Source organism: Henckelia pumila, chromosome 2, assembly GCF_033568475.1.
Source record: "Henckelia pumila isolate YLH828 chromosome 2, ASM3356847v2, whole genome shotgun sequence".
Lineage (NCBI taxonomy): Eukaryota > Viridiplantae > Streptophyta > Magnoliopsida > Lamiales > Gesneriaceae > Henckelia > Henckelia pumila.
The window spans coordinates 103,569,324-103,591,499 of NC_133121.1; the positions used below are offsets into that span (position 1 = coordinate 103,569,324).

The 22,176-nt window shown below is 37.4% G+C and overlaps 1 protein-coding gene across 5 annotated transcripts in view; it reads right to left on the minus strand.

The window, feature by feature from the left end:
• Positions 1-192: 192 nt before the first annotated feature.
• LOC140880242 (anaphase-promoting complex subunit 1) overlaps positions 193-22,176 on the minus strand; it is a 39,521-nt gene continuing 17,537 nt past the window's right edge. For 3 of the 5 annotated variants that reach the window (XM_073284525.1, XM_073284526.1, XM_073284528.1), the window contains 27 exons: positions 20,076-20,535; positions 19,595-19,927; positions 18,664-18,747; positions 16,880-16,972; positions 16,647-16,706; positions 16,470-16,568; positions 16,186-16,326; positions 15,883-15,963; positions 15,481-15,552; positions 15,159-15,230; positions 14,808-14,901; positions 14,653-14,735; positions 14,486-14,542; positions 14,267-14,344; positions 14,014-14,135; positions 13,766-13,926; positions 12,307-12,383; positions 12,119-12,232; positions 11,939-12,040; positions 11,260-11,400; positions 9,875-10,048; positions 3,887-3,950; positions 3,667-3,806; positions 3,437-3,585; positions 2,050-2,128; positions 1,703-1,801; positions 193-912 (listed from right to left, as the gene is read on the minus strand). In XM_073284525.1, the coding sequence (XP_073140626.1) occupies positions 514-912; positions 1,703-1,801; positions 2,050-2,128; positions 3,437-3,585; positions 3,667-3,806; positions 3,887-3,950; positions 9,875-10,048; positions 11,260-11,400; positions 11,939-12,040; positions 12,119-12,232; positions 12,307-12,383; positions 13,766-13,926; positions 14,014-14,135; positions 14,267-14,344; positions 14,486-14,542; positions 14,653-14,735; positions 14,808-14,901; positions 15,159-15,230; positions 15,481-15,552; positions 15,883-15,963; positions 16,186-16,326; positions 16,470-16,568; positions 16,647-16,706; positions 16,880-16,972; positions 18,664-18,747; positions 19,595-19,927; positions 20,076-20,535 (3,628 nt within the window). In that variant the 3' untranslated portion in view covers positions 193-513. Of the gene's footprint in view, positions 913-1,702; positions 1,802-2,049; positions 2,129-3,436; positions 3,586-3,666; positions 3,853-3,886; positions 3,951-9,874; positions 10,049-11,259; positions 11,401-11,938; positions 12,041-12,118; positions 12,233-12,306; positions 12,384-13,765; positions 13,927-14,013; positions 14,136-14,266; positions 14,345-14,485; positions 14,543-14,652; positions 14,736-14,807; positions 14,902-15,158; positions 15,231-15,480; positions 15,553-15,882; positions 15,964-16,185; positions 16,327-16,469; positions 16,569-16,646; positions 16,707-16,879; positions 16,973-18,663; positions 18,748-19,594; positions 19,928-20,075; positions 20,536-22,176 lie in introns of those variants that run through there. The other 2 variants (XR_012149617.1, XM_073284527.1) reach the window with 2 other exon arrangements.

Below are 22,176 nucleotides of genomic sequence, written 5' to 3' on the forward strand. Positions count from 1 at the left end.
GACGTAACCGGTTGCAATTTCGTTCCCCATACCAAAATCAAACATACAATTTATGAACCAAAATATTTCTTTAAATATTTTCTCAAAACTTTCAAAATAAAACCATTTATTGGGCAAATTTTTTGAATGATAAATCTCTAATAAGAAAATCTAATTTAAAATAGGCAAAAACATGTTAGAAGGCAAAATGCAAGTAGCAAACTGGCAAAGAAGCATCAACACTTGGACCTGCATTATTATAATGCATCTAATACTTTTGTCTATCATCTTAATCTTAAATTACAAAAAAGATACAACACTTGTTGCAGCCTACCTGCATTCAGGATAAATTTACAGTGATTAAATATAACAGAAAATTTTGAGAAAGCTCACTCTTCCTATCTGCAGAACAATGGAATCGAGCCCGGACCCTCAACTTTGCGACTTTGATCATCCCATCTATAGAACACTAGCATTATTTTGTGGCATCTACCGTTACAACATAACAACAGTGTTGACAGCATGAAAGTAGTTTCAACTTTCAATCTTGGAAGAAGATGTCCATAAATTATGGATCAAATAGATTGCAGCAATATGAGTTTCAGGAAACACCAATCGTAACAAGGGAACCGATGAAGGTTTTTCAATTTTTTTAATCTTCTCCTCGAATCTTCTGATGTCAATAGGGTATGGAACGTTGTACCATTGGAGATACCATGAAAGAATTGTTGCTGCCTTGATTCCTAACGAGTCGCCGGTTGGCCACTCGCCTGATTTAATATAAGCACCGAAAATGGATTTTAGGTTAAATGAACAGTTCAGTATCTCTTCAAATCGCTTCCTGAGTGAACCCAAGAATGTTGATTGCACAATTTCCCCCTTCGAACCAGTCAATCTTCCGTTTAGCAAAGCTTCAGTGTAGGCAATTGCAATCTGTGCATTAGATTAAAGGTTAAAAACATAATAAAGTCGTCAAACGATACAGATATGCAAAATACTGCTACCACAAACTACCAAAGTATGGTACTATGATACTATCCAACCCCGTCCCAGAGGAATTGTCGTCAGCTAATTCCATCAACTTACCATTTAGAGAACCAAGATTGCAGCATCCCAAACATGTGGTGACACCCCCGTATCCACCAACAGAATTTTGAGGACCCCAGCACATTTCTAACACAATCTCTCGAGATAGTAGTTCTCAAACCTTACACTTTTTGAAATATATTCGTACTGTCATTTTCTTTTACAATTTGATTGTACGGAAATATACATACACCAGCAGAATGTTGGACTTAAAATCCTTTGTAAACTATACTCGTTTTGGAACTCTTTGGACCTTTTCATCTCTACTGTCCTTCGCTGTGCCAGATTTTTCTTTGTTTCCCTCCCAATTTCTGAAATCACTTAGAGCCTTATCTGATATGTGCCAAACATTGTACTGCTGTAATTTTTGCAGTGTCCATGCTTTAAAAAACGCTTTTAATCACATCCTACAATTGCAAGAGCACCAACTAAAGAAATTCACGATGCAACATAACTAGTAGATCCAACAAGAAGGCATGATCGAGCTTAGAAGAAATGTGATGAGACAAATCCTCCTTTAAACTAATGAGCAACTAATGGACCAGCAGGGAAGCGATAGGTTTTTTCAGGACTCGTGTTTCAAGTCAATTAACATCGTGTGAGTGCATGGGTAAAACATTTTTTTGAAATATCATACCTTTAAACTAGAAAGAGAAAACAAGTCACTGTTAATGGAAGTGTCACTAGAAACTAGATCCATCGAGCACCCAATTGTAGAGTACAGTGATAAATACACCTGCATAGATCAGAATTTAGAAGTCAGGATGTCAGATTGACTTCAAAAAACATCCGCCGTGATGCACTAATACCATAAAAGTGTACTGTGATTTTCTAAAAAGTCCACAACAAACGTGCCATCATTTACTCATAACATATCTCACCAAATCGAAGGAGCTTTCCCTAAATAAGGACCTCCACCTGACGCATGTGCAAATAAAATTCAAAGTTTAATGAAAGAAAAACAAATGAAAAACTATGAGATACCTGCAAAAGTGCTGGTCTATCTTTGCTCACACATTCGAATAAAACTTGCAAGCAGAATTCCTGAAAGTCAGGGTTGGATCTGCAGGACAATTTTCTAAGATATTGTTAATGAAATATCTTATTTACCATTTAATAGCAACACCAACTAGTTTGGGTCCAATGCTTGGACCATGACAACGAAAATGGCAACGACAATTTTTACTCACTATTATTGCACAGCATCATCCGATAGGTGGATTTGTTATACAGAACTCAGAACGAATGGTTTAGAGTTGTATTATCAATTTGCATCACTGTTATGAATGACATCACTGGATCTACCAACCAGGATCAACAATGTCGATATAAACAAGCATCGATTAACTACCCATAAATCCATCAAACAAACCACCCCAACAGATATGTTTCCGACTTCCCCATTCCACTTAATAGCAAGTAAGCGGGACCCAAACCATCTCCACCTGGATACTCCCTCCTAAATACATACTAAACCAGCACCATCCGCCCATGTTTCAAATTCCTCCCCACCGCTCAAGAGTTGCATCCAAAACCTCACTCACGGTCAACTCCCCAAAGAATATCCTTCATTGCTGCTCTCCACCCTCAGTATCCCCAGTGACCAAATTTTCATTTTATAACACTATCGTTCAAGATACTACAAGGTGACAAAAAACAATAGAACAGCTATTTTCCTTCAATCATGGCAATTGTTTCCAAAATTACAAAGTGGCATCGATTATTTATATTCTATGAAAATGGCTAATCAAAAGACTTATGGATACAAAGGGTTGTTTCTTTATCTAGCAATAACACATTACAATAGCCTGCCGTGTAGTGAATCCAAGAGAAGATAGCTTTCGCTTTAAAGTTTTAAATTTAATAATTGAGGAGTTTTAACCTTTATTCAACAAGCTTAACTTCATGAATTATGGTGATGCAAATGGCGGGTAAAGTAAGTGATGTTCTTCGTCTTCAGCTATTTCAATCCTTACATAACGAACTTGGCGGTCTCCAATGTAAAAGATGTTGGCATGCTGCCAGATTTGGTGTGCTCTTTTATTTTGTTGCGCCATGTCAAGTGGGGTAGGTCAGTAGCATAACATTTAAAGGGCAGTGTTTGGGGGCGCACAATATTGGTTCCTAATGACAAAATAATAATATCAAACACCACCCATTTATGATTTAACCCTCAACTGTACTTTCAAACGAAAGTTTTAGTAAGCTTCTCCCTTGAATAAAGCCAAATGAGGCGGTATTAAAATTGTTCGATCTCCCATCACCTTTACAACTAACAGACGTTCTCTGAATTTATCTTGGGAGAAGATAGCACAATAATATAAACAACGTAACTTAAAAATTAACACAACATTCCCTGGAAGCAACTTGCCTGCTATTCTGGGATGAGTTGCAAAAGAGTTGAGCAAATGCAATTAAGCTTGGATCTGAAGAAAAGATGCTGACCAACTGATCTACCGTTACGGCACTTGTGCTCTCAATGCTTTGAGTGCATGATATTGGTTGTGTGAAACCACTCATCTGCACAATTGATATTCTGTTTCACTCCATAATCTACACAATATGAGAGAGGATAACTCTAGTTTTAAGTGGGGAAGGAACCTTATGCATTGCTCGTGACAGCAGTGATTGACTTCCTATGGGATCATCCAAGTACGAACAGGCTCCAACTTTTCTTTTGACATAAAGGACACCAGAATTGAATGGGTGATTCTTGTCTCCCGAACTCCACCAAGGTTTTTCTGTTTAATTATTATCATTCATGTAGGTAAAGTGAAATTTGGCGACCTGAACAAAGAGAATGTGTTGGTATTGATCGTACCACTAGGACTGAGTTCAATCAATTGAGGCCAGTACCGAGGACCACAAACTCGAACAGACTTCAACTGTAATATACGAGAACGAGTAGTTAAATATTATCATCACGCATTCAAGATTTAGGCAGGAGAGAGCCGTGCTCATTTGAGAGATATATTTTGGGTATCTGCATAATGTGATTATCAGAGGATTGAAGAATGACAGTTGAAAAATGACAGTTCAGATAAAGCCCCGAAGTAAATAATGGGGAAATAATGAGCCCCACCCCACCCCCAAAAAAAAAAATTAAATACTGATTCTCAAATTGTTGGTGCACCGATTTTGCCGGAGTTTTTGCTCACATTTTAACAAGCATTTTCTCAATCACTCTCCATATGTATCATTCTTTTAAACTATATAAATGGCTTCATGTCTTATCATGCTTTTAAACTGTAAAAAGTTTCATATGAATTAACTGTTACAATGTTACTCATCATGCTAAAATACCCCGTGACAGAAACGGGAAAACATTTTATTTAGCTTGCTAAGAATTAGAACTGTTAGAAAATGAGACTTGGACCTAACTCACCTCAAAAGCTAGCTCAAGAGAGGTGAGGGTTGCCCTTGTCTATATTAAGGGCTCCCAGGAACTCTATCCAACCGATGTGGGACAATATTCAACACACACCCCCCCCCCCCTCCACACGCCCAGGAATGAATATCTGGAGCGTGGAGATATTAACGGGTGGCCTAACTATAGGCAGCCCAATTATGGGCGGTTCAACACACACGGAGGGTCTGGGCTCTGATACCATGTTAGAAAATGAGACTTGGACCTAACTCACCTCAAAAGCTAGCTCAAGAGGTGAGGGTTGCCCTTGTCTATATTAAGGGCTCCCAGGAACTCTATCCAACCGATATGGGACAAAAAGCCCAATTCCAATGTCGACAGATTCCAACAGCAACTCTGTAGCAGAAAAATCATTGGCCGCAGTCTCTTCTCTCTCAGGCAATGATATTTTTTCTTTACAGATTACGACTCACAAGCTAAACGGCCGTAATTATTTACAGTGGGCTCAATCTGTAAAAATTGTGATCTGCGGCCGCGGCAAACTGGGCTACCTCACTGGTGATCCTCCTGCACCAAGCCAAAAAGACGCATTGTACAAAGTTTGGGTGGCTGAAAACTCAATAGTTCTTGCGTGGCTCATAAACTCCATGGAGCCCAATATCAGCAGGCGATATCTCTGGTTCCAAACAGCCAAAGAAGTGTGGGATGCCGCTCGTCGGATGTACTCAGATATTGGAAATGCCTCTCAAATCTTCGAACTCCGCTCCAAACTGAAGGATATAAAACAGGGAACCAATTCGGTTACTCAATACTTCTCGGAACTTCAGGATATTTGGCAAGAATTGGATCTGTTCCTCGAAAATTCCTCGGTGTGTGCTGAATGCAGTATAAAAAATAAGACAAATCTTGACAAAGAAAGAGTCTTCGATTTCCTGGCAGGCCTCAATCGCAATCTTGATGATGTTCGTGGCCGAGTGGTTGCTCGTGACCCATTTCCTTCTACCGACGATGCCTTTGCTGAAGTAAGACGTGAAGAAATGCGCAGAAAAGTCATGCTCTCTTATGATTCACCATCCCAACAATCTGCCGGTGATGTTTCTGGTTTGGTCACCAACAGGATGCTCTCTCAAGTTCCACGCACTAGCAAAAGGCCTTGGTGTGAATATTGTAAGCGTCCAGGTCATACCAAAGAAAAATGTTGGGAAATCCATGGCAAACCAGCAAATTGGCAGCCCCGGAAGAAGACAGAAGCACATGGTTATCAGGTCACCACCACCCACGAACAGCCTGAAAATTCTGGCATTTCAGTTCCATTCACAAATGAACAAATTGAGCAGATTGAACAATATTGTCGTCTCCTTCGGCAGACAGCTCTCAACCCACCATTTCTACTGTCGGGTCATGCTCCATGACTCAATCTGGTACATTCTATTCAGCCCTTAGCTCAACTTGTATAGGCTCTTGGATCATTGATTCCGGAGCCTCCGACCATATGACAGGGGATTCTAGTTTATTTTCTTCATATGTTTCCTGCACTAGTCCCACATTTGTGAAAATTGCTAATGGGTCGATGAGTCCAGTTGTCGGTATTGGTAACATTCGTCTGTCTAAGGATATTATCCTCAAATCTGTCTTTCATGTTCCTTCCCTTACATGCAACGTCATCTCTGTTAGCAAATTCACTCGTGACAATAAGTGTGTTGCTAACTTTGTTCCTTTATCGTGTCAATTTCAGGACCTACTATCGGGGAAGATGATTGGCAGTGCTAGAATTCACAATGGATTATATCATCTTGAGGTTGCCACGTCTGAAGGTCTTCCAACTCGAGTGTCTAATGTTGCTTCTATTTCTGTTTCAAGTACTAGGGAAATAATGTTGTGGCATCATAGGTTAGGTCATCCTAGTTTTTCATATTTGAAAAGATTGTTTCCTTCTCTATTTCGTAATAAAAATCTTGGTGTTATTGATTGTGAAATGTGTCACTTGGCTAAGCAACCTCGTACTGTTTTCTCTCCGAAACCGTATACCCCCTCCAAACCATTTTCACTAATCCATAGTGACATTTGGGGCCCCTCACCAATTGCCACATCCCAAGGGAAAAAATGGTTTCTAACCTTTATTGACGATCATACTCGGGTCACATGGGTCTATCTCATTCACAACAAATCTGACACAAGTCAAATATTCAAAAACTTCCACCAGATGATTCAAACCCAATTTCACACCAAAATTCAAACTCTTTCGCACTGACAATGGTAAAGAATACTTCAATACCATCTTAGGTGACTATCTTTCAGAAAATGGGATTCTCCACCAAAGCACTTGTGTCGATACCCCACAACAACATGGGGTGTCAGAAAGGAAAAATCGTCATCTGTTGGAAGTAGCCCGTGCTCTAATGTTCACCACGAATGTTCCAAAATACCTATGGGGAGATGCCATTCTCACCGCTGCGTACTTAATCAATCGTCTACCAAGTCGCACTCTCAATTTTAAAACTCCTCTGTCAGTCCTCATTAAAAAATACCCTCATGTGCCCACATCCAATAACCTTCCTTTGAAAACCTTTGGTTGTACAGCTTTTGTTCGCGTACATGACCACAACCAAAGTAAACTTGATCCAAAAGCTATCAAGGTAGTCTTTATTGGGTATTCACCAACACAAAAAGGTTATCGTTGCTATTGTCCTCAAACCCGGAAAACATATACTTCTCGTGATGTGCAATTCCTAGAAAGTACACCTTACTTCTCCTCAACTCCGCTTCAGGGGGAGAATCGAGATGAAGCTGCTTGTCAAGATAATCCATTTCCAACACCCATACCCTATACAATCCAAGCTAGCAATCATACTCCAAATCATCCAGAACAAGTCCCGGCACTGGAAACAGGGGGAGAAGTGATACCAGAACGAGAGTTACTGGTTTACTCAAGACGAAAACCTCAGGCTACTAAAGACATTGTGAATTCTAAACACAGTCAAGAAAATGAACCGATAGAGGATCCTCAATCAAGTACTGTCTCCAATCTCAATATTCCTATAGCTATTAGGATAGGTGTGAGGTCTTGCACTCAACATCCCATTTCAAAATGTGTTTCATATTCAAATTTATCTTCATCTTTTCGTACCTTTACCGTGAGTTTGTCCAGTATAAAAATTCCCAGGTCTGTTCAAGAGGCTCTGATTGTTCCAGAATGGAGAAAGGCTATTCTTGAGGAAATGCATGCCTTAAAGCAAAATAACACTTGGAGTGTGGTCGAATTACCACAAGGAAAAAATACAGTTGGTTGCAAATGGATATTCACGGTGAAATATAAGTCAGATGGTTCAATTGACAGATACAAAGCTCGCCTCGTAGCCAAGGGATTCACTCAAACCTATGGCATTGACTACACTGAGACATTTGCTCCTGTTGCCAAACTTAACACTGTTCGGATCCTTCTATCATTGGCAGCCAATCTTGATTGGCCATTACATCAACTTGACATAAAAAATGCATTCTTGAATGGTGAACTTGAAGAGGAAGTCTACATGAGCCAGCCCCCAGGATTTGAAGAAAAATTGGGAAATCAAACTGTTTGTAAACTCAATAAGTCTATCTATGGTTTGAAACAGTCCCCACGTGCCTGGTTTGACAGATTCTCTAAAGTTATCAAGAAACTTGGATATATGCAGGGACAAGCTGATCATACGCTCTTTGTTAAACATTCTGACGAAGGCAAAATCACTGTCCTCATAGTGTATGTTGATGATTTCATAGTCACTGGAAACGACAACAAGGAAATGAAGAATATTAAGTTTATGATGGCAAAGGAATTTGAAGTTAAAGATCTCGGAGAGCTGAAATATTTTTTGGGAATGGAAATTGCTAGGAGCAAGAAAGGTATATCTGTTTCTCAAAGAAAGTACACTTTGGATCTGTTGGAAGAAACTGGGATGCTGGGGTGCAAACCAAGCAGTACACCTCTTGAGCAAGGAAATAAAGAAAAAATGTTTGAGGGTGATTTAGTGGATAAAGAAAGGTATCAATGCCTTGTCGGGAAACTCATTTATCTCTCACACACTCGCCCTGATATTGCTTTTTCAGTGAGTCTAGTAAGTCAATATATGCATTCACCATGTCAAGGTCATCTCAATGCAGTCTATAGAATTCTGAGATATTTGAAACAAACTCCTCGGAGGGTTATTTTTCGCAAAGACCGATTATCGAAGAGTGAGTGCCGATTGGGCCGGATCAATCAAAGATCGAAAGTCTACCTCCAGTTATTGTACATTAGTTTGGGGGAATTTAGTAACATGGCGGAGCAAAAAACAGTCAGTTGTGGCACGAAGCAGTGCAGAAGCCGAATATCGAGCTATGGCTCATGGAGTGTGTGAACTAATTTGGATTAACAGAGTTATGAAAGAGCTGAAAATAAATCTTGAAGGCCCTATGAAGCTGTTTTGTGACAATAAATCAACCATCAGCATAGCTCATAATCCTGTTCATCATGATAGAACCAAGCATGTTGAAGTTGATAGACATTTCATCAAGGAAAAATTGGAAGAAGGCAGTCTCAATGTTGAATATGTCCCTACTTCTCATCAGCTAGCTGACATTCTCACCAAAGGACTATCGGAACAAACTCATGAATTTCTTATAAGCAAGCTTGGCCTTATCAACATTTACAGTCAAGCTTGAGGGGGAGTGTAGATTTACTTAGTAAATTAATATCAATTAAAATCAATTTGTATCAATCTATTTGATTTGATAGGATTTAATTGATTGATAGGATATTTTAGTTGTGTATATTTGGTAGGATAATATTTTGGTCTTCTTTGTCTTTAGGGTTTGATAGTCTCGTTGTATCTATAAAAGTGTATTCTCCTCATTAGTGAAATATACAAGAATTATCTTCTTCAATTTTCTACAAGAACCTATACGGTGTTACATACAGATGCTACACCAGGAGGAGCCAATTGCAGAAAACATGAAGTCAGACATTTGGTTTATATCTTGTCTATCAATTTCTTATCTTCCCACCAAAAGGTCCAAAACCAAGGGTTGGTCTTAGAGGTGTAAACGAATCGAGCCGGCTCAAAAAATATTTGATTGGTATTTGAAATTATTGAATTCAAGCCGAACTCAAACATGTTTGAACTTTTTTTCGAGTCGAAATTATTTTGTTCAATTACTCGCAAAATACTTCGTGTATATATTAAAAATATATTTTGAATTTTTATTTTCGAGTACCTCACAAACATGTTCGAATATTTCAAGCAGATTCGGACCAAACTCGAGCAAAAAAATTAAATTTTGAGCTTTAAATCAAACTCGGAATTGAATTCGAGCCTTAAAATTTTGGTGATATTCGGCTCGATTTAGTTCGTTAAAGATCCGTTAAAGATGAATATTGAGAAGAGAATGCATCTGACACAACTCGAAGAAAAAACCAAGACATACCATAGCACGCTCTGGGAGACTACAAGGGGTGACCTCACAGAAACTTGTTTCTGCATGCCGTTCAGTTTCTTGAACAGTAACTTCGAGAGGGACATAAACAGGTAAGCCAGAGTCCACATCAACTGTCTGAATCCAGCGGGCTTCTGTTGCAAGAACATACAAATGCCGAAATGCCTGTCATTAGAACAAGTATGTATAAGAACAACAAATCATGGGACATAATGACAACTTTTTGCTTGTAACTGCTTCTGATAATCACACCACAACCAAAAATCAGATACTCGTATATCCAGCGAGAATGCTAATGCAAGATAGACGAAAATTATATATTGCGAGTGGAAAGAGCACCAACAACCTCACCACCCACCCTCAATCTATGTAGGCAAGTTCAAACATTTGATTAAATATAAATATAAATTGCATAACTACACAAACTTCCATGCCTTCAATCTTCATGGACGTAAGAACAAGTGAATAGAAAACAGTATCCTCCTGACTGGAAATAATAATGACCAGTAGGTCAAACAAAGGTAGAATCCAAAGAATATAATTTATTTAAAACACATTTGGCAATCGGATCATCTCGTCTATCAAAATATGAAGTATCCTATATTAACAAAAATGTGGATCCAGTTGTCTCCCAAGCACAGGAGGAAATGATAGGACCGAAGCTCCTTCGAATGCCATGGCAGAAAGTGGCGTGTACATTGTTTACACCCCTTTTCTTTTCTCAATATTTGTTTTTGGCATAACACTTTCCCAATTATAATGTATTATTATTCAGCTGACTCATGATACGAGGTTTTATGTTAGTGTCTACTCTCAATAGTGCAGTTGTTGAGAGGGCTGGCATTATGAGCCTCACAAACCCAGATTATTGAAGTTCCAATTTATTTGCCTGCAGATTCTGTTCTACGGTGTCAGCTGCAATTTAGGTTTGTTAAACCAGTCCAGGAGAATTGCCTTTAATAGTAAGATAACACTTTGTTTCCTTTCTTGTTTAAAGTGATGTGTTAACATGAGGTACATTGCTTTTTCACGCATATACTGCTTTCATTTCACATATAAATTCCAAAATATGGGACCCCTGCCCAGATCAAGCGAGCGAAGGTGGTAGAGTTGAGAAATATATTGAAAGGTAGGAAGATGATTTTTATTCCCCTCCACATTTTCACATGCATTTAAAAAGCAAAGTCCTGACTTTTGCCTTAACAAAAGGAAATAAGATTGCAAGCAACTGTTTGTACGAGAAGCAATTTGAGAACATCATGTATTTGGATGTGACAAAACTGACTCAGACCATATCTGTACATAGTTAAACAGAAAATGCTTTCTAAGCAATACCACACATGAACTAATTATTTCGGTCCAGCATATTGCTTTACCTGGAGATGGCATCGATTGTCATTTGGCCCAGTAGGCAAACGTGGATAAAGAGTCAAAAGTAAAGCAGCAATCGAACTGTTACTAGTGGAAAAAGTCCACATTCCACCCCCGAGGAACAAGAAGCCAATGGCCAAACTTACCTGCAGTAAATGTGAAATTCCATGTGTTACAGCCCTCACGTACCAATTCAACAAAACCACGTCAAAAGATTTATCACAGTAACACATACAATCATACTCAATTCGATGGAATTGTTTGATCTTAAAGGAGATCTTCTATAATTTCGCACGTGAGGGGTGATTTCTTGGTTTCGTCCAGTCGCCAATTTTTGCCAATAGACAATAGTTTTGTTGTTTTGTATGACCTCATAAACCACAGGCTCCAAGTAGTCCCTGCGAACTACTGGTGAGTTTTATCTGGTTAATCCATGCCTATTTGGGCAAACTCCATAAAATAAAGTTTGTTTTTTCCGTCTTCTAAAGAACATAGAAGTCTAGTTTCACTAAAACCCCATTTCTATGCAGACAGATTTTCAAAAGTTCCCATTAAAAAGAAGTAAACACAGCACATAAACAAGACCACGCAGACATCTGCCATCAGAAAGTTATTTTAGTATACACTCAAGTAACATAGGTATGGAGTAAAGACTGATCAGATATTTATGTACGGTATACTTACTGCCATTTGAGTGCCAAAATTAGTGTGCCCATCAGCAGAGTTTCGCGTTCGAAGAAATTTCAGCAATCTAAACGTCTGTAGATGGCCAGATCCAGCCATTACCTGACTCCAAAAATACAATTCCAGAATATAATCTTATTAAAGGAAAAATGAAGTACGGTTTAAATATAATCTACAGACCACGCAGAGGGAAAGAACAGTCAGATGAAGGCATGTCTCCAATGTCCCACGATCAATGTAAGCTGATAGTCCTTTGGGAAAACGATTTCCATCAGAAGCACAAACAGGCTTTATCTGTTGTAGTGGGAAGGGTTACATGTGAAAATTTTGCATTCATGGACATCATTGTCACAGAGTCATGGACAAACCTCGTTGAGAAAGTATATGACATATTTGTAAAGCAATTCTTGTGTGTTTCCATCTCTAGTACCAGCAAATTTCAACCCTGTACAATCATATTGAAAATTGATAGATCAATGATACAGTAGAAGAATACGTGCAGATAAATAGAAAATTTAATATTTCAAATTTTGGAATTATTCTTGATTGAGCTTTTTTCAGATTCCGATTTCGTATAATTTGAAATGTTGTGTTTTAGCATGTTTTCTGCCAGAATCAAGTTGATTTAATTTGTAGGAAGTTACGTTTTGACAAGCCTTGTCAAATGGGTAATGCTCAAGAATATATAGGAATTAGGACCATCTTGTAGCAAATATGGATGGGATGTCTCATATGAGTAAAGGAGTCTAGTAGAAGGATTTTTTCCTGGTTCTTGGTTGAGTTGAGTGCTGCTTATCTCTTGTTTGCAATCAAATTCCAAGGGAATAAATAAGCTACCTAAAATTTTAAATTTCTATGTTACCCGCGATTTAGCATATGCCCATTTTTTTTTTTTTTTATAGGAAACTATGATTTTATATATAAAATTAGATTAGAAGATTTACAAAAAGTGGACTAGTGGTCCACCGAGGGTAACTATTATCCAAAGCAAACTACCCCAGTTATCAAACTAAATCAAAGCCAATTTCCAATCCCTATACAAGTCTAAAATAGCATATGCCCATTTGACCACCAAGTGTGGCTACATTAGTCATGACTAGTGGCATGGAATTCGAATATCTAGGGCAAACCACTCCATGAGAAATCAATTTAGGTGCATCAACAATAGAAATGCCAACACCATATTATTATCCACAAATTTTCAGATGTGATTAGATCTTCAATGAACATTCCATCAAGATTGGACGACCATCTATAACCCAACACCAAAAACTAACACTGCAACTTGATTTTAGTTAACGCAAGGCCAATAGTAGCAAGTTAGAACACACAAGCATTAAACACTATAGACCAAAAGGATAAACTTGAACTAAAATCCATCAACACAGGTTAAGGGCGAGGAGTTCAGTGAAGAATCAATTGACTGTCTTATTACCATCAACCAGCATATAAACCATTCGTCGTTTATTCCAGTTGGAGGAACCACAAAAGTTTAAAGAAAATGTGAAGGATGGCCAAGCACTTGATACATTTCTTAAAATAGTAAAAGCTCCATTGAGGTTACAAGAAACTTCAAATGCATAGCAAGCTCATGGAAGATTTGGCTCAAATACGTATTCCTACACCCTTCTCTAAAATAGATACTCTATTTTTTACAAAAACCACACAACCAACATGGGAAGATAAGGTCTAAGAGACATGTACAAAAATATAGACAATGCTCCAAGAAGGACTGAATGATTAAGAAAGCCGTCTAATAGGAGATTTGAGAAGACCCAAGAATATAACATGATGCTTCTACCACAATCAGCAATAAGAATGACTAACCAAGAGAGATACATGTTCCAACCAGTATATTGACATAAGCCTGAACAAATGTTTCAGCATCCATATCATCAGTATCATCCACCTCATTTTCAAGGCATTTAACCCCATTTTTTACTACGTCAGGAATCAATGAATCAATCCAGTCTTCTGATGGACGAACTCTAAGCAACACGAATATGCGTTAAATGTAGTAACGATATTTAAAGATTATGTGCATTAAATTCTCTTAATAAATCTGAAAGTAGTACCTGCTCCACATTATCATATTTCGAGCAATCACACGGAGTAAAATAAAATCAGGCCGCACATACAGCAAGTCAAAATGAGTTTGCGGAATGGACAGGCGGGTCACTATCACTTCTGATTCTGTCTATTGTACTCAAACATTAAAGAATAGAACTCTTTAAAAGAAGCCAAGCGAAGATACAAGACCAAAAAAATCACATGAAAATTGGTTTTCAATGAAAAAAGGTCACTAGAAGTTCCAAATCAAAAAGTTACCTTCAAATACATCAACGCAAGAGCAATTATCGCTCCAGGAGCAGTAACATCAATGTTGACCTGATTCCCATCAGTTATCTAGTATGAAGTGCAAAAATTCAAAAAAAAAAAACTGACATAGGAATATTGAAATTCAATCCCACCCCGACAGAAAATATAAAACTTCACCAGGCTGGCCATTAAAACAAGATACTTATTCATAGAATTTAACTGTGCAACCTGTCCTGCATTTCTATTGTATTCATCAGCTGATGGTGTAAAGAACTGGAGACGATCCTGTACATGGAATAAAAGTCTAATCAGACACGAATATTCAAGATGTTCATACTGGAAACTATTCATGAATAGGTTTATAGCAAGTTTTATTCAGAAATTGCAACATATACGTTATAAAGTTCTTTGCCACCAATATATTGGAACAACCGATCAACCAACGTGTCAATGGAACCAATAGCAGCATCCCCGCGGCCTTCATAAACAAATTGGAGGGAATTAGCAGACATAATAGATCTATTTGCAAAATCAATTCTAAATCATATACCTAAGGCAACAATTCCTAGCGAAAATCCAGCTGAAACCGCATACCCTTCCCTTTCAAGAACATTATCTCCTCCACTTCTACGGCCTATTTCACTCTGGACATTACAACATTAAAATCATAATTGTTCAATATTTTTTTATTCACAATTGATAATTTTCTTATGATTAATCTTCTATGGGATTGCCACGCGATCAGTAGAATACAAGAATACACGCAAATAAAAGAAAACATGTTCTACAATTAAATTAGAAGCACTCAAAATTAACATCAAGCATCATACCATCAATATAAAATAAAGTAAGAATTCTATGTAATGACCATAGAATCTCAAGAAGAATATTATAATTGTACCAGGAGAATTTGCATTGTTTGTGGGTGAGATGATCCCTCGTAAAGAAGGCCAACTGACACTAAAGCTGCAGACTGTAGATATAAAAGAAATGACATCAAACTGCCTTCACATCCAAAGTGGGACAAAAACATATGAAATATCAAATGATCTGATTTGATGAGAATTAATGATAGAAATATCAAGGGCAAGAGATTATCCAGAAGCAGAAATAATGGAATCGCATGGTGCAAATATTTAGATCTGAACTCAAGAATAAAAGTAATATGACTAACCAAAAGAATAAAAATGTAGTTCTTCTTATGTAATAATACTTAAATGTACCTGTATTAGGGTTGGCAACTCCAATTCCGGAAAGGAAGATGGATGTCGAGCGGGCAAGTGCACATAAAGAGACTGCTTAAATAAAAGATCTTGTTCAAAAAGATAAAATAAAAAATAACCAATGACATCAATTTTAAATTCGAGGCATTAGAGGACATGTCTTCCCTCACAAAACAGCACAATAAGATCAAGTGTGAAACAAAGTTTCATGAGTAATACAATCAACTGAACAAAAGCCATGAACCAATTAGACCATAGGTTATCTCTGAAGGATCACACCGTAAAAATAAAAATGTAGGCAAAAGGAGTAGAAAACATTATGCCAGGAAAAAAAATGTTTGACTCTACGATAAGCCCCGAGAGCATGTCAGGGAAAGAGATAACTGGTATCTGCTTTCTTACCTTTGAAATAGATGGTTGCATTGTTCCTCTATATGAGGCCGCCAGGCCAATCATTAATCCTACAGTCGTACTTTCATGTTCCTATAAGATATAGATTGGTAATAGCATGTTAAAAGTTTAGATAATGCTGAAATCATGTTTATTGTGTATCAAGTAAAAAAAATGTAGAAAAAAGCAGCATATAAGCAATTTAAAACATTGATGGAGGCATGGAGCAGCCATCATCATCATCATTTACATCCAACATTTGCAAGGAAGATGAGAGGGAACAAGAACAAATTATGATTACAAAGAGGAAATAACCTGTGAATAATATTGGAAGATATCAGTGATAGTTAAGACCCGAAGATGTCCATGTAAACCCAGGGCAAAAAGTAGCCCTGCATGAGTAATATTTGGATCGTCTGGTTTGTTATACAATATCCATGTTCTGGACATCTTTCCCTGTTCACAAAAGTAAACAAAGTCAAACTTGAAAACTCTTTTGAGGACACTTTGTGTCTAAAGAAGGGAAGCTGAAGGCGAAATCTATCATCAATCAACACCTATGACAATTGAATTAATCCACATCATATGTTAATAAAAACCTGAAGAGGAGCCAGTCTCAAGCCAGCAGCAACAGCATTGTGAAATTCAGGCCAAGACTTTAGTTCCTGAATATTTCTAAGGTTGGGGTCTAAATTAACCTGCAAAAGTTAGGATTCATTCACATAGAGATTGATGTCTGTCAAATTGTATAAAACATGTCACTGAATACGGCATACAGTTGCATTCTGTTGTGCAGGCAACCGACCAGCCAAAACAAGCTTTGGAACTGTCAGGGCCTGGAAAACATCAAATGATAGGGTTACACCTGATCGCATCTATTTAGGTAGTCAAACAAACGTAAGAGAGTAAGTGCAAAATAAAATGGGGAAAAGGTATGCAGAGAATATGAGGGGGAAAAAACATGTAGAAGATCAACTGGCTGAGAAAAGAAAAAAAGAAAAGTAAGCACCTCTGTTAAGATAGTACATATAGTACCCAATGTAAATGCACCACGTCCAAATGGAAGAGCAGTAGTTCGTTGAGCAAGATGCCACAGCTGAGACTGTACATGAGAACAAACCAAGTTATATGTCAATTACAGTGTTTTACCTGATTTTTTGGACTTCTGACCAGATATTATCATTAATTACACTATCACTGAGACTTTATTTTACAGGGAAATTACAGATATTGTTGTGGGGATACACAAGGGCATGTAACAAATCGATAGCAAAAAATACAACACAACTACGTCAATTTCAACGTTAATGAAAGAGCATAAGCAATCAGTAGGCAGCAAAATTCATAGCCATTGATAAACATAAGTAAACACCTTAACCTAAATCATATGTCAAAAACATTGTGTTGCAAATCACTGCTAAACCCACCGTTTTTTAAGGCAGCGTTTTCTTAAAACAGAAAACTCCGAAAGACGAGCATCTCAAACCATAAGTTCCCAAAAAACAGAAAAAACGGTATGATCGTTCACATGAGTTGCAATGACCTTGATGCTCAAATAAAAAGACTTTTCAGATGTTGGATTGGTTTAGTTGAGATGAATTCAATGAGCTTCAAATTTGTGCTTAGGAATAGAAGAGTACACTAGACACAGCGGAAATCAATGAACTTGCAATATACAAATTCGCAATAAAAGATAAAGCGAAGGTACCAGCAATAGAAGAGTACACTAGACATTTTTTTTGTTAATCTTGTTTGTTTTGCCTGTTTGTACTAAATAGGATTAACATGACTACCAAATATCAGAATTGTAACATTGTCAGTGTGTGGATCAGGGGAAAAATTTTGGTTCATTGAAAGGTAGAAGGTTGCCAGGAAATCTTTTCTAAGGCTCTTTTTGGCCAAATCCAGATAAATTCTAGCATACAACTTACATATGTGGCTATTTATAAATGATAGCTTAAAGTGTAACTTAATGCATTTCCAATGTTTCCTGGAACGCAATGTCTAGAGGTACAATAGCATGATAAAAACCAACTACATGACTTGCCATTTCTCGTTCAGTCATATTATAATCAAACAAGAAGTATTTAACATGAAACACAGAACAAGTTTTTAAACAATGATCTGCACATTCTGCCTCTTTACTGATCATCATAAACCAGTTTCGTGCAACAGATTGGTTAATTGAAACTTATTGTGGTGTTGGTTGGGCTTTCCACTACTTTCAACTCGAGACTTCAGCTTTTGAAAGGTTTGAGCGGGTTTCTTAAAGTTAATGTGATGAGTGTTATTTAAACAAGTGGTGACTAATATATTTATTCAAACCAATTACCAATTGTTTCTGCAACAATTTTAAGGTATGCTGATGGTTTAATAATCTAACTACATCAACTATTTTATTCATTTAGTTACCAAACAACATTAATGTATTATTGTAAAACATAGTAAAATAGTAAACTTCATCGTAATTGGCACAGAATTACAAAAGGGAAGAACGCACTCTAAATATAATTGTGTTGCATGATATAAGATTCGAAAGAACTGTGACAAAGAAAGCAAACATAAAGCCAAGTAAAAGTTTACCCCTCCATATCATTTTTAAGAGAAGCAAGTGTAAGTGGATACTAAGATTTAGCCACAACTAAACTTTCCTGATTAACAAAATAGGAAGCTACTGTATGACATGCAAATATCTTTCATCCCATGGCCACAACAAGAGTCCCAAACAAGTATGAATTATCATAAAAGCAAGCGTCCTTATGGTAAAAATAAAAACTTGCCAGTTACTAATACCTGTTGGAGATCCTGATCAGATGCTGTAGGATTTGCAGGTGTTTGAATCGCAACAGGCCTTGCAGAACACAAAAGGCGTCTAACCTATACAGTTCAAATATATAGTCACCCAGAGAATAAAATGTTCAAGTGTGCAACGAAAGTAGCATACATGGATACTTTGTCATATAAACTAATTGAGAAAGAATTATCACGGAAGTGAAGCCTGAAGGAATTAACTCTGGTTTTGAAATCAAGCATCACAATAAAACACCATACATTTAACTTCCTCAAAATTTCAAAGAAAATAATTATTAGCAATTACATATTATAGAACTAAAGAATTTGAAGGTACTCGTTCAAAAGTAAATGCAATAATTCAAACAAGCAGTCGTAGTCAACATGCAGCAGAAATCATTTTATTGTGATTCAAAAGTAATCTGTAACTGACGGTACCCAGTGTTTTAAAAACATGGCGTTGGCCCGTAGCGATTTTGTCATGTCATAGCGTAGCGTATAGCACAAGCTATTCGTGCACAACAATTATTTAATTTATTTAATCAAAAAATAGAAAAATACTTATATACAAGTATACAGGTGAGTAATTAGCCATGAAACCATAATAATTGATCATTACATGTCATTTCAACATCCATATAGTCATTTTCCACGTCAACAAGACCCAACCTTGCTTGTTTGGGTCTTTAGTTTTGGTCAAAATATGTCAATTATAGGCCTTTAATTTTTCCCAAATAGCGCACGTTATTTGCGCTATAGCGCACTTTTCTTGAGAATAGTGTGTCCTATTCGCACAAACTAAAACAGTAACGCTACGCAGCGATACAATGTAAAAATGCGCTATAGCTAGCTACGTAGCGCACTATTTAAAACACTGATGATAACCATTCATGCTGAAAAACTAATTTTGACATGGTGTTGGCTTGAAGTGTACCTCATTCAGACGCAGATCTCGACCATAACGAAGTTGTGTGCTAGAGTTGAAAATGTGGTCCATTCCATCTTTCGCGGTTCCCTCCAAGGCGTCTACATCCTCTACCTTGGCACTATCGAGTTCAAGTGTATCCAAAACTGAAGAAGGAATTGTCACTGGATAAAGGTGTAGCATGTAAGGTGTGGATGCGGATTTCAGATTTAACTTTTTATCATCGAGTTTGACAGATTTGGTTTCTGTCGAACGCAGTAACGCCAAATCTTCTCGACCAAGGAGCACATATGCAGCAGCAGACCAATTTGTCGGAGGAGACTCGCGACACTTGTCCAATGCCTGGCAATCCACAATAACAAATGATGTGATTCCAAACACTTTATTCAATCATATGGGATTTTAATTAATAAAATCCCTTTGATTTATCAACATAAGATAACTAAAATAAAATTATTAAACTCTAAAATGTACAAATTACTCATGTTACATGTCGAAGAGGAAGAGAGACACCAGCTGGCAGTAAGTCCAAGTGTTGCAAACCAAAATTTTCACCAACCATTGCCAAAACTGTCAGCTCTTCCTGAGTACGATATGATCCAGAAGCAACATTACAGGTAACACCAGATGACAGCTTCTTTCCTGATTGGTCTGCACCACACAGGAGACTGTAAAATGAAATTATCTTGCGAGCCCAATTCACTATACAACTTGAATCTTTACGAATCAGATGTGGCAGATCACAAATACTTGCGGCACTACATCCATGCAACAAACAGTTTTCTAGCCATCTAAATAAACTTGGAGGGGTCCTTGGGGACCATGAGTATTTAATTATCACAGAATCTTTCAGAACTCCAGGAAAGTCACGTCTGTAGTGATCCATGTAGCTCACCTCATGCAAGAAGTCAGCAACATTGTATAAAAGAACAACCAAAAGCCCCAAGTCCCTAGAAAATGGCACAAAAAAAAAATTAAGTCTGCACATGTAAAACTCGGACAGCAGAATAGTGCATGAATTTTTCGAAAAGTTCAACCCAACAAAAGATGCTGAGAATGAAAGACATAATGTCAGTTGCTCCAACATAGAAAAGTCAAAGGAAGTAAGTTTAAGTTACATATCATAATCAGGGGAGAAAACAAAAGCCCTAAATCATGAAAAAGTTAGAGACTTTAATGCAATGACAACAGAGATCACACACAGCTCAATTCAAACAGATTCTTGGACTGTAGTCTTTACTGAAATTCAATGCTAGGCCTCTGACCCACCATTGATGAAAAGAGAAAAAAGTAATTCCAGGAAAAAAAAAAAGAGGGCGTCTAACTTCATTTAATGATAATGTCAATATATGTAATGGAGAATCCTGTGGTACATGAATGAAAATCAGTGACAAAATGAATATTGCAAACACGTGCATTCACTTGAAATACAAGCTACTCAGCAGCCATCCCATGATTCACTCACACACTAAGCACATGGGCCTGTGTTCCAACACTGAGTGGAATTTTACATGTTACAAAATTAGTACCAAATCGGGTAAAATAATTTATGTTCCTAATTTTTTAAGAAAATTTTGAGCAGTAATGAAATTTAATGTGTCAGCATCTGATTTGTATTACAATACTCATCAATCTCCTGTACCTTTTGGTTGTTTAAATGACATGTGCCTCTCAATTGAATGTGTTTAAATCGTTTTCATTCACCTATATTTCAATCCTGGCATTCATGTAGTATGCCAGCACACCAAGGCACGGGTCATGGAGCTTGAGGCACAACGCGAGGCATGCACCTTATAGAAAACTAGAAACAATGTATTGTAGAGACAAATTCTATTCTCATTGAATGATGAATGAAAGATACAACCTAATTTATAAAACTGAAAAAGTTAAATCAAGGAAATAATCTATTTCTACTTTAAAATATATTTTACCCATATTACAAAGATTGAGAATACTAGGAAATAAGAAAAAAGAATATTTAACACTCCTCCTCAAGCTGGGTAGTAAATGTTTATCATGCCCAGCTTGGACTTCAACTCATCAAAGGTAGGTCGAGCTAGAGCTTTTGTTAGGATGTCTGCAATTTGCAAATGACTCGGAACATACTGGAGATTGATTACTTTTTGCTCAATCTTTTCACTGATGAAGTGTCTATCTATCTCAACATGTTTGGTTCGATCGTGGTGCACTGGGTTTCTGGCAATTCTTATGGCGGCCTGATTGTCACACAACATATCTATTGGATGATTATCTTCCAATCTCAACTCGGTGAGCAGTCTTTTTATCCACATTCCTTCAGATATCCCATTGGACAATGCACAATATTCTGCTTCTGCACTGCTGCGAGCTACAACAGGCTGTTTCTTACTCCTCCAAGTCACAAGATTCCCCCACACAAAAGAGCAGTACCCGGAAGTAGATCGCCTGTCAATCGGACAGCCAGCCCAATCTGCATCGCTGAATATTTTCACATTTTTTACTGTAGTTTTCCTAAAGAGTAATCCCTTCCCAGGTGTTCCCTTTAGATATCTCAGTATGCGTTCCATGTGTTCTACACTTGGGTTATTCATGTGTTGGCTGATCACACTCAC